Consider the following 17,595-nt stretch of genomic DNA (forward strand, 5'->3'; position numbering starts at 1 on the left):
ATGCCACAACCGCCCGACCGTCGGCTGACGTGGCCACGTGCCCGCCGGGCCCCACGCGGGGGATTTCTCCGAGTGGGAAAAAGATCACGTGGCCTGACGCGTCTCGCCATCGACGCCGCCGTGGACTTTTTTTTTTGCTAGAAATCCGAACGCAATGCGCATTTGTTTCGAAGCCCACGCGAGTCCCATGGATCGGAATCACGGATGAACCTTTTTTGGGCAGGCCAATCATGGCCGGACCGGATCGAAAATGATTTAACCTAAAAAACTAATTTCCATATAATATAAGATTAATAAATCGTATTCAAGCCAATGTCACTAAACGCATACCCAACTCGATTCATATTTTTATGATTAAATTTAGAAAAAATTCATATCCAAATTGACGCGATAACACTGGGTAAGTGGCGTGAAATTAAATAATGGTGTAAGGTTCTTATAAGCTGCTCGAAATCCAGTCAACTTTTTTGTTGGTAATTAGCTCCTTGCGGGCATGATATGCTCTATAAAATTATGGTGCTTGAGGGAATAGAATGATTCCCTTTTGAATGCTTAGGACAAGAGACGAAAGAGAAACTCATTGATCGATTCTCCCACTCTGTTTTTTTTTTTTTTTTTTTTTTCCCTCCTCTGTTTTCATTTCTTTCAAAAGAAGAAAGCCAGCAAACCTGGTGAAGGAGGACAAAAACGTATGAACAAATCGGAATCGACGAGGTGACCACATAAACAAATCACCCTCCAGCGCCGAAGCATCGACGCTTTCTATATTAACACATCCTCTCTCTCTCTCCCTGTAATACATTTAGTACACAAAGAATCAAAGAAGAAGAAAAGAACCAAAAACTCAGGTACACTTCGCTTCCCTATACCGCCCCCCTCCTGGTACGTACGTGCACATTTTTACTTTGCGTAACCATTTCTTCGTCTCCCGTCGACCGTCGTGGACTGCCGAGCTTTGTGCGGCGGCGGACTGGTTCCGCGGGGCAGTTTCCTCGACGGCGAAGGAGCTAACGTGGGAATCAAACTCCTGTTTGAGAAAGAGAGAGATCATAGTTACTTCTGCTGCGAACTTGTCCCCGAATCTTAAGACGCGAAATATATATGACTGGTAGTACTTTCCTCAATCTATAAGAAGGAATGTTGATCCAGTATCAAGAACATTACCTTGTCTCCGGGCTCTTTGCTGACTTGGGCTGAGGTTTCTTGGCCCTTGACGCCAAGCCATTCTTGGCAACTTTAGAAGCGCTGTATTGCCAGAGCAAATCTGGTTCAGAGGAGTCGCTCGTCGCAGCCTCCAGGTCGTCGGAGTCGTTATCGTTGCATCGATCCCTCTGCGCATCGCAATCTTGGTTGTTCCTGATTTTGTTCTGTGGAAGACTGTTTCGAGACAGCAATGACGGATCCGAATGGTGTCTCTGAAAAAACATGCGAGGCAAGTCCCCGTTTTCGGCCTCCCAATTAACCAGCGGATGTTCCTCCCTGCTCAGGCCATCGTGCTTTTTAACCATCACCTTATCAACCCACTCCCCTGAAACTAATTCTTTCTCATCATCCTTCCCATTTAGTCCGGGACTGGTAACCGGCGGCCAGGGTGGTGAGTTTGCTAGCATCTCCTGAAGATCTGAGTTCTGTCTTTTCTGCTTGGATATGGATTTGTTCTGGACCTGCAGACATCAAATCATCCCAATATGATTCTAAGGAATGAAAGTCATATTATCAAAGAAGATAATAAGTTTATTTTGACAAGAAGAACCCACCAGGAGACTCCACAGCCTATTTTGTCCCTATTTATGTATGATACTCTATTACCAGTTCTCTTCTATATCATGTCATTCAGCCTTTCCTGATATAGAAGAGAAAATTCAAATCTTTTCGTTCCAGTTCCAGGAGACGTAGTCAAATGGAACCCCAAAATAACTATTGCCAGGAAAACACTCTTCAGTAAACTTCAACAAATTCATGAAATTATACGAGGACACGTATGTTATGGGGCTGTATGCATGCCTATCTACAGTTTCTGATCCGTAGCTAAATTACTTCCTAATGTCTTGTCATACCACGGTTGGAGCATATAGAGATAACACTTATTAATACTGGTTCCGTAGTCAATAAGGGAAAGTAAAGTTGGATCTACATGCTGACAGAGTTAGGAAACTTTTTGTATGTGTTGATATTCTTGATTCGAATGTCCATACCTCTATGTTTCCAACATCCTCCATTGGTTGTCTATGACTAATTGCCACTTGTCCTGGACCCTCCCAACTAAGTTGCATAGAAAGTGTCGATTGTACTTCAAATCTTTCTGGACTGCAGGACCGGGAACGATGAAGCTGCTCTCTATCTCCCTCCTTCTTTGCAAGAGCAGCTTTAAGGCTAGCTATCTGCATCCAAAGACATTGGATATTAGATTCAATTTTTCTGATAATCAAGCCTAAGATTCTCAGCAAGAGAGAACTTTTGAGATTCATTTTGCAAAATTAAGCAAGGTAGTTATTGATGCAAAGGGCAAAGAAAATATCAACATCCGGTTGCATACTTAATTTTTAAGAGAGTAGACAAGATCTTTTTTCACTTAATCTATCAAGTAACACTTGAAGTCTGCTTGGAAAAAAGAAGAAGAAGAACCTGCTCTTTTAGCTCTTTCACATCTGCACTATCTTTATTAACTCGAGCTGCACCAAGTTCAACAGTAGACACCCTTTCAGCAAATTTAAGTGTACTGATGCTTTCTCCTATAGCATCAGGCTCTGGACTTATGTGCACAAACATGAGTGTCTTGGCTTGCCCTCCTGTTAAACATGAGGTCCAACAACTTAATTGGAATGTTAAAAGACAAAGAACATCTTCATCATCGAAGAAACAGAGTAACTCTTACCAAGTGAATCTTGGAGCAATTGTGTCAGCTTACTGTTCCTGTAAGGAACATGTGAGTTCTTCTGAGCAAGGGCAGAAATCACATCTCCTAATGCAGAAAGAGATTTGTTAATGTGTTGAGCCTCCTTCAGTCTGTCCCCTGTCACCTCAGATTTGTCCACTCTTTCGCTTCCCGCCAGGTCAACCAGATGCATGCAACCACGGAGAATGGTTCCAGAAGCTAGCACTTTTCCTAGGACGTGAACAGTCAGGCAGCTGTCAAATAATAAGAAAAAAGTTAACCACCATGATTTCAGAACACAATCAAAATCTGGAATTATCAAACTGTACATAAGACATAGAGGATGTGATTTGTCTTCACTTGAATACTGTTGAGCAACATAATATCGTAGACTATATTTCCAATGACTTTACACTTTCTTAACAATCGCCTGGAGGAAGTAATAGCGATGTTCAATGAAAATATCATATACCTATGTGAACGGCTGCTGCGGTCATTGAGGGCAGTTGCACCGGTTGCACGATTACAATTACCGAGGTTCATCAAGTTCAGGACATCCGAAGATGATGACACAGGCACGAGGTTTGCATCAGGTACATTTATTCCATTTTGACTGCTGTTACGTATATCTACTCTTTTGTTCTGACCATCAGTCACAAGGAGATCCCTGACTTGCTCATTATATATCTCGATCATCTGAACAGATACCTCATATAAAATGGTATTCTTTCTCTGCTCAGAGAGGAAGAATAGATCACTTAATGCTCTGAAGTTTACACCCATGCTTTCCTCTGTTAGCTCTTTTGGCCCAGTCTGGAGAGAGAAAAAAATTGATTGGGGGTCTGTTAATCAAAATTGGGTACTTACTGAACCTAAACTGAAACTGTTTTTCTGACATGAAAAGGTAAAAGACGAATATCTTACCATGGTATATGTTTTTCCAGATCCAGTTTGGCCATAAGCAAATATGCAGACATTGTAACCATCAAGGACAGACCGAATGAGGGGCCGAGTGTCTGAGAATACTTCCTCTGCAAAGAAGCCAACAAACTTGAGTGAGAACATTTGCAGAGAAACCCAGAATACCCTTGATAAAAGTGTGTGCACCAACTAACCTTGGGTTGCTGAAGGACCAAATACTTTGTTGAATGTAAATGACTTCCTGGCCTCCTTTCCATATTTAGATAAGGTATTCACTGTAATATTTCCATCCTCTAGGCGGTCCACAGTGCTTAGACGATTTGCTTGCCCAGGTAAAAATGGTCTCACGCGACAATATACTCTAATGTTTCCTACTCAAACACACAAGGAACCATTAGACTGTAGATAGAAAGTCAGCGCATGAGACGTCCGGTACTTTTACTTCAAGTTGACAATGAAACCTGGGGAACAATACCTTTCAAGTCTTGCACCTGATTATACAACCTTCGATTTTCCTCAAGAACCTTTTGGTATCTAGAAGCAGCTTGAGCTAGACTATGTAGGTATTTACCTATTCATGAGATTATCAGCAAGAAAGATCAGAAAATTTGGTAAAAGCGCTGGAAACAAGTGTGAACTCAGTTAGTTTACCAAGATTGGCAAGCTCCTCCATATGCTTCATTTGTAAAGACTGCATTCCTTCTTTCGTTGTACATACAGTTAGCTTCAGCTCCTGCAAATAGCAATAGAGTACCATAAAGTAACCTCTTGTAGGCATTTGAAAATTTTCTTAATTAGATGATTGCACTGAAGATACCTGAATATCTTTCTGTTGCTGTTCAACTTGCTGCTGTTTTTTCAAGAGTCGACCTTCTGATGAGGCTGATGCCTCATCATCAATCGACTTTTGACTGTGTTGTTCCTCGGATTGAGTGTGTGTTGCGGTTTGCTCCTCAATCTAATTGATATATCAATCTCAAACATTGTCAGATAAAAATGAACCATTTCAATGTATGCATGCTCATCATGCAACTTCAACAGTTGCAAACCTGTAAATTACAATGTCAAATCGATCAGAATACCTTTGTGTCCTCGGCTCCACTTGTAGAAAGAGAATTACCGCAGCAGGTTACTTCCACATCTCTTGATTCAGTTTTCATCTGATTAGAAGAGAAATAAAATAAAGATGATTTACAGAGAAATTCGACTGATAAATACAGAAACAGCGCCACCAGCACCATTGGTCCCTCAAAGACAAGGGAACAATAGCCCGGGATTGCTTAGTGGGGGAAATAAGAGCCCCTGTTTGATTTAGATTTGTTACAGGTGCACGAGCATTTATCACAGTGTAACTCTGCCAGTTCAGGTAGAACACATTCAAAAAATGGAAAAGAACTCTATCCGAATCAATTATCTGTGCTTGTAGATGTAGCACATTGCAGAGAAATAATAGCAACTCACCATTTCATTTTGACTTGCTAAACGACGTTCAAACTCCTCCATGACTTTACTCAATAAAGATTCCACAACCTGTTAAAAGAAGGAAAATTGAAATTTTGGCTTAATGTGCGCTCTTGCATAGGAGATGATAATAGGAACACTGAAGTGGAGCCTGATGGAAAAGATCAAAAGGAGGGAAAGAAGATTTGCAAACTAAGCTGTCCTGTCATGGCTGCAACCTAAATTTATTAAAAGTACCATGTCTGCATCAGTTATATCGTGTAAGGGCTCTCACCATTGGAATGTCTTCTTGTTTCTTGTCTGAAAGAACTTGTCGTACCAACATGCTCAGAGAACGAGACGATCCCTGCAAAATAGAGCACGGAAAAACATCAATGGCCTATTCTTAGCTTTACAACAAGTGTAACCAAGATTGATGAGAACAGGGAAGCTCACTAACTGCAACATTGAGGTCCTGACAAATATCACCATGTTCACTAAAAAAGCCATCTAGAGACTTGTCGCTAGCGGAGGAGGTCCTCGAGAAGACATTCATGAATGACTCTGAGTTCTTCCGCATGAATTGTTTACTAGACGTAACGGGTTTAGCTCCCGCAAGTTTCCATGATCCGACTCCACCTCCTTGTTTCCATTCACTATAAGCTTTTAGCGCCAGGACGCAGTTCACAATCCGAGCCGATTTTCCCCCCTGAACGATTTTTATGCAGCGCGAAAGGAAAAAGTCTTGATTCAGATATCGAATCATTCAGAAATCAAGCTAATTTCATCAGGCATCTGCAATCGAATGAACGAAACCGAATCGCTCGCCACAAAGGCCACCGGAGCTTCAGTTTAAAGATAGGTAAGAACGGGAATCACTCTCCAGTGAAACCTACCTGCTCTAAGTCAGAGGCTTCGAAGGTGGGAAGCCCCAATTCCTCCGCAACCACAAGAAAATTCCTCACATTCTCGAAATACTGATAAGCTGAAAGTGCTGCTCCATCGGGAATGATAACAGAGTCGGACGGGGCTTCGACTACCTAATAGCCAGAAGGGTTACACAAGGTCATGAAACCCGAAAAGGTTGCGCACGCGACTGCGCCTACGGTAGAAAGAAAAATGCAGCAGCATACTTTTGGTATAGCCCCAGGTTGCACTTTGTTCAGAACGTTGCAAAGAATTATGCCGCTGCGCAATCCGAGCCTGAACTCTTCTTCAGAAGGGTGAGCGGGCAGATCTTTGCCACCAACCACGCCGACAGTCTTCCTCAACCATCCAGCCGCGTCATACCTTCTCGAGGCTGCGCAGCAATGCCAGGGTGTCATATTCAAGATTTTGCAAAGTTCCAACTTTCCAAGAAAAACTTCAAACAGACAAATTCGTAAAGCTCGTCTAAGGGAAACCCGTCTCATGCAATAACAAGAAAAGCGCCTGAGCAGGACGAATATCAAGTAATTCATACAACACACGCGGAACCTCCATTAACATGAGGAAGAGATCGAGATTTTTTCTTTCTTGGTTTGCCCAAAAGAGTTCAAGATCGACCGGTCAGGGCAAAAAGCCCGCTAAGATTATCGAAATTCTCAATGCCTGATCAACCAACTACGCAAACCCGGAAACCATCGGGTCCTAAAGATCGCGAAAACCAGCAACGCGAAACAAGAAAAACGCAATGGCCAAGAAAAGATCCCATACAAGCTTCCTCCTCTTTCCGCGAGGCCAGGTTGCGGTCGCAAAACCGCGTCCGGTGCTGCTGAAGGACGTCCTCCACCACGGACTCCACGGAGAACGTCGCCGCCACCTGCTCCGTCGACATCCCTTTCGCGTCCAAAAAACGAGGAGGCAATGCAGAACGAATGAATTCCTATCTCGGGAATTCGAGGACCGAGCTCCGGAGCTTCACGGACGAACCAAACTTCCAAAAGGAAAAAGAAAACAGGGGAGGGGGCGGGGCGTATATAATTGAACAGGGGATTTCGATCGGAGAGTTTCCAAAGTCCTCGGAGGAGGAGGATCAGGGGATCTTGGGAAAAGGAGGGCGCGACGGAAAAGGTGGGGGGGAAGGAGAAAGAGCGGGGAGGAGAGAAAATGCGCGTTGATTTTCTCGGGACTTCGCTCTCTCACTTTTCCCTCTGTTTCTCTCTGCTTTTTCTCGCTTCGCTTTCCCTCTCTTTCAACAGCTTTCTCTCTCTCTCTCTCTCTCTCTCTCTCTCTTCTCTTTCTAAATATTGGCTGTCGAAGAGGAAGAAGGCACGCCGCACCAAACCTGGTTCCGAGCCTCTCGGCAGACAGGCAGCTTTGACGGTTTATAAGAGCATTTCGGTAATTTTACCCTCTCTCTCTTTTTTTAGTTTTTGGCCTTCAAACATTTCCCAGAAATAATATATCTACAAAAGCAGTTTCGAAAATCAAAAGTTGCTTGACCGCAGTACGCCGGAGAATATATATTTGTTTGAATTTCGAATATAATAAGGGGAATGGTTTGAATTCCTAGAAAGCTACATGGCACGATCCATTGGCTGGACGTTAATGGTGATGGTTCGAGTTACCGATTGCTCGGTACTAGATCGATGATGTTCTTGCGTCGTGATTACCATGAGAGCGACAATTCATCTTGCGTGAAGATGCAAGGGATGATTTTTGTAAGAATTTATTATAGAATTGTGTGACCGGAAAAAAGTTTGGGAATGACAAGAGAATATGATAAATGTTAGAAAGTCTACGAATATATGTACCGATTATTGTACGATTTGAATCTCACATTCATAACTCTCAAGCGCCATCGAGTCTAATCAACGTAGAACCTCTCTGTCGAATGAGAGTAAGTTGTTTTTCTATGAAGCAAGTCAGTACATTGCTTCTATGTACCCATCTATGATGAGATGGATGTTGACTACAGTTAGTTAAATGATTTGAAAGTTATGATTCATATCACGCTCCTCCCTAGCATCCCTCGTTGTCGTACTTTCAAAATGGTATCGAATCTTGAGATTGACTATAATTATCTAGCAATGACTAAACGTTTCAATCTTGTCGTCTTACATCATACATACTCAATAACATGAATTACTCGCACCGATTTCATTATATCATCGATTAAGTTGTACAGATTTATGAGGTGGACCAAACTTTTTCATATTAAATAACCCAATGTTCAAAAACATTGCCTGCACGTTACATCTAAATCCAATGCTAAGTTAGATGGTGGATTGGGCTTAATTATTTCCTGCTCAGTGCTTATGCCTAACCCTTTGCTTAGAATAGAAGGGTTTAGCATGTGATAATGATTAGTGGGAACTCCCCATCCCAGAATCACCCCGAGAAGTTTAGAGAAAAAGAGCTCAGAAACCCTCCAACATAGGTCACTGACAATGTTATGTGACCCACAATTTACCTTAGAAAAAACCAACCTGAAATTGGGCTTCTTTTTCGTTTTTCTTTTTCTTGGGCAAGGTAGTTCTTCTGTTAGTAGGAAGATTGTCATTTTCTGTCACCAATACCTGGCTACTATATGTTAACCACCCCCTTTCATTTTGGGTAGGATGTAATTGGAATGAATAGGATTGCAAGCTTTGAGGAGAATACTGTCCAGGTGGTTTTCAAGTTTGGTTCATCTTATATATTTATATAGATATATGGAGAAGTTCATGAGTACATGATCTATGCACCATCCTTCATGATGTACCCCACTACAAGAGAACTTTGTTTAAGGAGAAAGCAAGTGCTCATGGGATCTTGGGTGCCAAATAATTTAACTCAAAAAAGTATAAGTTGGGTTCAACTTTAATGAAATTGGACCAGTTCTTCAGTCACCCATAAAGATTCCTATAAGTAATTTAAAAGGGTATTGAAAACAATCTCGGAAACCCCACGTCGCAACATATATCATACTAAGCTCTATAATGATGTATAGAACCTCGAGTCTCAATTCCATCATTGCAAGTCACATAATTAGACGAGTTCGCACGAAAGCAACTTCCGCACGCCCTCGTGGAATTTTATACATACAACCACATCTCAAACTCATTTTTTTCCTAAAATTTTCAAGATATTGCGATACCGCGGACAACAATATTATGAAACCTTAGCAACTGTCTCCACACTGTCATTTTCCTTATATACTACTCACCCGTGATCGCATATTTTCCTTATATACTACTCACTTGCGATACTATGAAACCTTATCGCCTCATGGAATTTTATGCATATAATCACACATCAATCTCATTTATTTCCTAAATTAATCAAGATATTGCGACACCGCGTACATCGATACTATGAAACCTCAACACTTGTCTCCACACCATCATTTTCCTTATATGCTACTCACCCGCAATCACACATCTCTCCACCCTCGACTAATCCATACATTCATAATGATATGACTATACGGGTTAGACGTCAGATGGGCGGCGTCGCTTAATACAACTCGTGTATTTCGTTGCTCATCCAAGCTCCGTTGAGAAAAAATTATTTTTTACAAGTATTTTGAATTTCTCTGGATTGATTGCCAAGCAGCAATTTTCCACATCTCTTCTGTCTAATTAACTCAAGTGCTAAGTTCGGTAAATCCTACGCGTCGTGTAAGCAAAATATAGAAAGAGGAGCTCCGTTTTTTATTCAAGCGGCCGTTCCCTCCAACAGATATTTAAATCCACGGTTCGGATACGAACCTAAGGCAGGTTCGGCGACGAGTATGTTGCATATATTATAATTATAATGTAATATACATATATATATATATATATAAATGTTTTCGTTTACTTTCAACGTGCACGTATTATGTGGCGCCAAAAATAAAAAAAGACCAATTAATAATAGCGGGGCCCACACGGGGGGAGCGTCCGGAGGCGGGGCCCACCATTCCCGCCTCGCCCGTGATTGAAAGTCCGCCGGCCCAAGCCCAACTTCACGCGGGTGGGCTCCACGGGCCCACCCCGTGACTCGCCATAACATGTAAAATAGGAAGAAAAGAAGAGGAGCAAAGGCTAGCACCCCCCCCCCGAAAAAAAAAAAAGATAGAAAATATGGAATTTTTTTCGCCGGAGAATTTTGGAATTCTTTTTCATATTATTATTGAAGAGAACTCTCAGAGGTACTGATTCCTGGATTTTCTCCTTTTTTTTTATAAGTTGATTTAGGTGGACAGGTCAATACTCAATAGTAGACAAAAATCAATATTTTTTCTATTAATACTTGATGGTGACAATATCTATTTCAAATTTGAAATGCAACATCTTTGCTAGGCTTCTCTATTCAAGACCCTGCCAAAGAAGTATGGAACGCATGACCTTCTCGAATATCCACCTGATTCAAAAAAATGTGTGCATATATTTATATATATAATTTATCTAAATTTGAAATAGCACAATTAGAGTACTCTCCTCAATTTTGTTAAAAGAGAGAAAAAAGAAAAGGGTATTTCATATGAGTCTTTTCTAGAGAGCCATGCCTAGGAGTTCTGGGACAAGGCATGTGTGGCACCAACCCAAAACTCAATTTTTCTAGGGTTGCTTTGGTGCAAGATGGGAGCCATTTCCAAACTGAGTAAGTTAATTGTCTAAAGTGGGCGGGACACCCTTTTCGGATTTGGAGTGCTATTGTCTAAATACCGAGGAGCAACAACCTTATCTTAATTAAGTGATATTTGTCTAAATTCCAATAATTTCCCCCCACCCCACCCTTTTTTTTATACATGTGGATAAAGATGGGAGGCTTTGCGTTAAAGTTAAAGTCTTGTTAGGTGGGGATTAGGACTTGTTTGTATAAAGGAGGGAGGGAGGGAAGGGACTTGAGGCTTGTATTTTCAACAAGTGGCTTGATGGCAAGAAGAGCTCAAGCCAAGTCACATGATCGTATGATTTCTGAGTCGGTCCAAAGTCCTATCTATGCTAAATCTTTCATTTACATAATGCATGGAAAAGACCCTAAAGTTCCGGATTGGGGTCTGCTGAGGGAATAAAAAGAAAGAAGAGAGAGTGGAGGAGACAAAGTCAATGTGCTGGCCTTGCTGCTTTCAACCCAGTTCCTCTCTCTCTCTCTCTTTTCTTTTTCTGGGGGATGTATCTATAATTGAAAAATAGAGAGAAAGAGGGAAAAGAGAGAAACCAGATCTAATTGCTGTTATCAATAGGATGTTGGTGTAGCTTCCGCCCAATGGATATGCAAAGGCCTCGATGTGTTCATGGAGAGAAAGAGCTCAATCACGACCTTTTTGCTAGACCTTGTATGGTGCTTCTTTCAAGCGTCGCAACGTTAAGAAGATTATGATTAAGTACACAGATGAGTGTGGCTTAAGAGGAGGCAAAATCAGTTTTTTTAAAAGAGAGATCAATGTGCACCTTGGTTTAATTGAAAAGCTTCATTTTTTGGATGCATGAATGTGTCATCGGATCAATTGGAAAAGCTTCATTTTGGACCACAATGTTTTTTGATGACACCTCCTTTTTTGACATCCACAATCTCCAATGTCTTGTGAAGTACAAAAGCCCCTGTGCCTTTGTGACATCAAGGATGCGACGAGGCTAGGCACATAAGACGATGACAAAGCTAGATCGGCAGTTAAGATGGAGAAAATTTTTGGGGTTAAACCAGTAATCTCGATAAAACGACGCAAAGCCAATAAAGCACCCCCAATCTTAGGGTAGCAAGATCAAAAATCTTTGAGATTCCCTTGTTTGCTTTGATTTGCAAAGCAAATCATGGAATTAAGGTCCAATCTACTTTAACTTTGCACACCAAACTCCACGTTGAGAAAAAGGGAAAATTACCAAATTAAGTGATGCGCGAGAGAGGGAGCAAGAACATGATCACCCTTTAGGCCAAAAGTGCTGATTGCACTCATGCTAAAATTAAAATAAGCAGAGGATGGCCCCATGGTAAGGCAAGGGGGGCTAAATCAGTCCTTCTCCATGCAAGGAATAAGTTGGATAGGCACATGACTTGCAATAAGCACTTGAAGTCACTGAAAATTAGACAGCTCAACTGATCTCTTGCTGGCCTTTTAGGCAGAAAAAAGAAGATTGATGAGCTGATTCTAGAACTAAAAAAGTGCTCCAAGACTCAGGAAAAAAAAAAAGAAAAAAGAAAAAGAGGACAATTATGCATATGGGCTCGTGCACATTGAACCCACATTGGTGCTTTGGATGAAGATGAAGATAATGTAGGATAGGAGAGAGCAAGAAAAGAAGGGGCAAAGGAGTTGTTTAAGAAAAGCTTATGGTATTGAATATATGGTTGAAGGGTTTCAACTCCAAAGCCTTTGAGGAACGCACTGTACAGGTAGTACACGTATAGAACAATGGTCCTCGAGATGAAGAAGTAAGATGAGCAGAGCCAATTCATTTTCTTTCTAGTACTCCTTGTGATCATTTTAGATCAAAAGGAAAGAGGAAAGAAAGGTCAGATGGCCATGACAATCTCGATCCATCAGTCGAATTCTTAATGATGGGTCTCGATCTTGGGGGTGGTAAGTCGATGATCCTGGTTTACTTTTGGAGTTGAGGAAACCCGAATCCTATAGATAAATCTTAATGCCTGGTCCAGTCCAAAGTCCTACATGTGCCATGCACCTTGTAATAAGCATAAAGAAATCCAGAAATTTTGGAGCCACAACTTTACTGACTAAATTAGTTGGAGTTATATTATATGCGAAGGAGTCTTGAGGTTGCTTCGGTGATGTTTTCTGCGGTTGGGGCTTTGTGATTTGCTGCACAAGTCTCCCCAACCTCCATCCTATTGAAAGTGCCCTCCTAACCTATTCCTAAGAAAACTATTCCGATCTAACCTTTGGGACGATGTTATTGGCCTAAAATGGAATGCAAGTTACATTTTCGATTCCAGTTCTTATGTTGGGTGCATGTCGTTGATCTTTTCTTATGCAAATTTAATGGCAAACTGTCTTAATATCATATTATAAAACAGAGTTAAATGAAAACATTTAATGTTAATGTTTTTCTATTAATGTTCTAATTTATTTTCTATGCTTTGAGTCCAAAATTTAGGCAAAATATAAGCGGATGGAGGAACAGAAGCGTGACCCCTCCTCTCTCTCTCTCTCTCTCTCTCTCTCTCTCTCTCTCTCTATATTTCGGAATTATTGTCATCCAGTCATATGGGAAAAAGAGAAGGAACCCCTCAAGCCCAGGTCTCAATCCATAAGGGGCCTGTGGCTCGATCCATGTCCTGCAGGTTCAAACTCGAAAAACGCTCCTGTGGGTCGGGGCAGTCCGGCCCAACCCGGCCCAACCTGATGAGGGCCCAACAAACACTTGGAGGATGGCATCGGCAGGCTCCGGGCCCGACCCATGTCCCGTCGGTCCAAACTTAAAACCACTCCCCCAGGACGGGCAATTTGGCCCAGCCCGACGAGGGCCCTCCGAACGCTTGGAGGACGGCACAGGTAGGCTTGGGCGATGACCTCCCGGGCACAAACCCGGGGTTCGACCCGATGCACCCGCCAATCATCTACAGCACCATGTAGGTCAACAACGAGTGGCCTCGCGACACTTGCTAAACGAGCGAATAGACCAGGTAGATAGCTCGAAATTGGGCCTCAGAAATTCTCTGAAATTTCTTGGGCCATGAGGAAGCCGGGAGATTCGTGGCAGGGAAGAGCCCAAACACTAGTCGCGTGCCTTGATGAAGGTGGGTGGGTGGGCGGGCGGCTTGGTTGGCCAAACTTGAATTGTCTTCGCCCTCAAGGTTTCGACAGCTAATTCGCGTCTATCACGAGCTTGACAACGAAGCAGAGGATCTTCTACGACATCGTGTCCTTCGCCGCTATCCTTTGGTTCCTTGTGCACGACGTAGAAACAACAAAAACTTCCTTGTTCGGTCGTGCACCTACTAGGGTAAGGTAAATACCACTTATTTCAAGAAAAAAAATATCAAAAGTCATAAATTTATAATATTAGTATTAATTTAATTCTAAACTTTTCGGTACCAATTTAATCCTAAAACTTTTGATTTAATACTAATTTAGTTTTTCTAGCTAATTTTGATCGAATTTTACCGACGTGAATGTCGATTGGCTTATATGACATGATTAGCATTGATATTGTCAATTTTTAATAATATTTTATTTTTTTCTATTTTTTATTTCCTTTCTTAATTTTCTTTCTTTCTCTGTTTTTTTTTTTTTTTTTTTTTGTCCCCTATTTCCTTTGATTTTCCCTTCCCTCCCTTCTTCCTCTAGCTAGGTCGCCAAGGCCAATAGGGGTGGCCTCGCACTAGGTAGGTGAGGCTTACCCTTGTCGGATTTGGTGAGAGGATCGAGGCTCACCGGCCTTGGGTAAGGCTCAAGCCCTCGCCCACCCTACGCAAGATTTATTATTAAAACGATACTATTAAAAATTTCGACATTAAATTGGTATAAACGCGATAAATTTGTGACCTTTTTGACAATTTTTCCCTTATTGTTATCATGAGATATCGAATAATCGATCAAGGCTTAGTGACCGAATTAGATTCGGCCATCGGGAGGGGCTTCCCGGCAACAACTCGAGACGAGCTTGATCAAGAAAAAGACCCGGTCGTGTCGAGATAATTCTATGCTTAAAGAAGACGTGGGTGCGATGTTACATTCCGCGCTCTGTCGAATTCGACGGTTCGGCGAAAATGACCGTGAGTGTGTATGACCGCGTGAAGTCAGCACCACCTTCGCGGCGGTCCGGTCAAAATTTCAAACCGGCGAAAACCGGGCACGTTCATAGTATTCGTACGGCGTGTAAAAAGGTTCGGACGAGTGGGAAACGATGACACGCGGATGACGATGAACAAATTGAGAATCGTCTCTTCAGGAGTTGGTCGGGTCAACTTTTCAGCCCCCGGAACACAGCAGCATCAAACCCTTGGGCCGAAGTCCGCATTTCTCAACAACCCACCGACTCCGAAATTCATCTTTTATTTCGAATGGGAAAAAAATGACATGATGGTTATCTAAATTTTGACATAAGGTGCCATGTCCTCCTTTAACTTATAATTTATCAGCTGCACTTCATAAACTTTAGTTAAATGTGTAAAATCGTTCTTAAATTTTTAATTTGTTCAATATGGTTAATGAATTTTTTAGTTTAGTGTTGTCCCTGAATTTGAATTAATGATAGCATAATATTAAATATTATTCATAGGTTAAACTGAGAATTTATCAAAAGTGTGGGTGATGTATTTAATAAATTAAAAATTCATGAAAAACATTGCACATCAAACCAAATTAAGGAGTCATATGAACGAATTAAAAATTTAGAAACGACATCATACGTGGGGACCAAAGTTCGAGAGCCATTTGTTCCATCATCCCCGTTTCAAACTTTTACATATTTCGACGAGATATTTTCATTATGGTCTTTTTTCTAAATTTTGGGGGCAGGCGGTTTCCTTTTGTGAAAGTAAGGATTTTTCTTTGTCAAAAAAAAAAAAAAAAAAAAAAAGTAAGGATTTTTCTGACCGAATAAAGAAAAAGTAAGGATTTTTCCGGGATTTAATGGAAAGTGGAAAGAAGATGACAACCGGCGGAAAAAGGTGCGGAGCACCTGGTCAAATCCCATCGTCCTGTCGCAGCGGTGGGCGGGCGGCGGCGGCGGCACCGCATTCATTACGCCGACGAGGCGGATCCGACGTGGCGACTTTATGGCCTGTCCACGTGGGACGCTGACAAGCCCCCACCGTCCATCACATCACACCACACCGCTCGCTGGTTGCTGACACGGCATTCGTCCACGTCACTTGCTAGCCTGGTCGTCATTTGTGTTCCCCTTCTTTTCGATTTCGAATCATTCTCTGCGGCAAATTTTCATTCACCCAAAAAGGAAAAGTGGAAAAGATAAAAAAGGAAGTAGAAACCTTCACACCACGCCAGCTTTCTTTTCCTTTTCTCTCTCTCTCTCTCTCTCTAATGCTTTGATGGCCTTATTTGTCTTTAAATTTATTATAACGGCAAATGCCAATATCGTTCAATCAGGTAATTTTTAAATCGGAAAAATATCACTATTGCTAAGTGATGTGTTGAATTATTAGTGATTGTTTTTATTTTTTTGGTGACCTAGGAAACTCTGGGATAATAAGAGGTAAATCTAGGGGCAATATGTACTAACCACCACACACGTGCCACCGGATAAATCACTCTGCGACGCCCGGGAATCGAACTCCTCCTCTTACGCTAGAGGGAAAAGTTTGCCGCCAGCAACACCACCCAGGTGGATGGTGAATTATTAGTAATTGTTAATGTATGGCAAATTTATTAAAGGGTTGTCTACGATTTATCATATCATTATATAAGTAAATTTTGCAAATTGATTTTACTTAGTCCACCTTTGCTCTTTTTATGTTATATTTGTATGAGTAATTAATTAATATAATGATACACACACATATATATATATATATATTTTTTTTTTCTTAATGTGGAATATGAATACTGTGAAATTGACGTGCCTTTGACTTCGAACTGCGGTTGCTCTTTGAAGTTTGGACTTGGTTTTTTTCCATAAATGGAAACAAAAAAGAACTTTTGCATTGTTTTTTCGCTTCTTTCACGTGGAAGGAAAGAGAGAAAATGCAGCTGACCTGGCAACTGCTGCCGAGGGAATAAATCAAATAAAATCGTCAACAACAATGTAATAAAAAGCATGATTTTTTTTGTTTCTTAATTAGCACATTTACATATAGCTTCAATCGATACCAAAGACAAAATGCGCTTTCAAAAAAAATAAATTTACAAAGTTTAATGAAGATTCGGCTATTAAGAGAGACTTTGTACTACTACATTCCTTTTTCACCCTTTTATAGTCCCGTCGTCATCAAGACCGTAAAGTCAAATATCTCTCAACATAAAATTACTTTTCATGCGGTCAAGAAAGAAGTCACCCAATTTCGTGAAATTTTATTAATCTCATACACATGCACAATTTTATCAATAGAAATTGCACGCATGTATTTAAAAAAGCCATGACTTTTTTACGGCATTTTAAAATAAGGAAGATCTAGACCCTAAAAGATCAGATTTTGTATACCCAGCATAGATCATTCTTAATTGCGACTCTTTTATAGAGTTATTCGCAAGACGATTTAAAAAAAATAAAATAAAAGAAGAAAATAATACAACCCGTGCATAATATGAGAAGAGAATAAAAGCAAAATTAAGGGAAAAAGAAAAGAAGAAAAAAAGCAAGGGGGGTGGGGCCCAAAAATACGTGCTAATATAATCGCAAATCCCAATGATTGAAGCTTAAAAAAATCTATGGTTAAACTGCTCCCTGATCTAGAAGGGGGGGCACTTCCGTAAATTCGGCACGACGACGAGGTTGCTCTTGTATATGTCGCCTCCGCATATCAAAACAGTTGCTTTTTTCTCTTCTTTC

The 17,595-nt window shown here is 41.2% G+C and overlaps 1 protein-coding gene and 1 long non-coding RNA gene across 2 annotated transcripts; one reads left to right on the forward strand and one right to left on the reverse strand.

The window, feature by feature from the left end:
* Positions 1 to 580: 580 nt before the first annotated feature.
* On the reverse strand, positions 581 to 7,441 carry LOC104414653 (kinesin-like protein KIN-14I). Its single transcript, XM_010025804.3, has 18 exons — positions 6,932 to 7,441; positions 6,370 to 6,536; positions 6,133 to 6,276; positions 5,697 to 5,945; positions 5,532 to 5,603; positions 5,258 to 5,326; positions 4,879 to 4,956; positions 4,614 to 4,754; positions 4,448 to 4,529; positions 4,272 to 4,367; positions 3,991 to 4,167; positions 3,800 to 3,906; positions 3,348 to 3,688; positions 2,876 to 3,129; positions 2,626 to 2,789; positions 2,196 to 2,381; positions 1,165 to 1,664; positions 581 to 1,027 (listed from the first exon to the last, which is right to left on the reverse strand). The coding sequence occupies exons 1-18, from the start codon at positions 7,050 to 7,052 to the stop codon at positions 901 to 903; spliced, it is 3,075 nt and encodes a 1,024-aa protein (XP_010024106.2). The 5' UTR covers positions 7,053 to 7,441; the 3' UTR covers positions 581 to 900.
* LOC120287610 lies at positions 3,595 to 4,618 on the forward strand. Its single transcript, XR_005545771.1, has 2 exons — positions 3,595 to 3,734; positions 3,820 to 4,618. It is a non-coding gene; the product is annotated as an uncharacterized LOC120287610 (long non-coding RNA).
* Positions 7,442 to 17,595: the final 10,154 nt, after the last annotated feature.

The sequence above is a fragment of the Eucalyptus grandis genome, chromosome 8 (assembly GCF_016545825.1).
Source record: "Eucalyptus grandis isolate ANBG69807.140 chromosome 8, ASM1654582v1, whole genome shotgun sequence".
In the NCBI taxonomy this organism is placed as follows: Eukaryota; Viridiplantae; Streptophyta; class Magnoliopsida; order Myrtales; family Myrtaceae; genus Eucalyptus; species Eucalyptus grandis.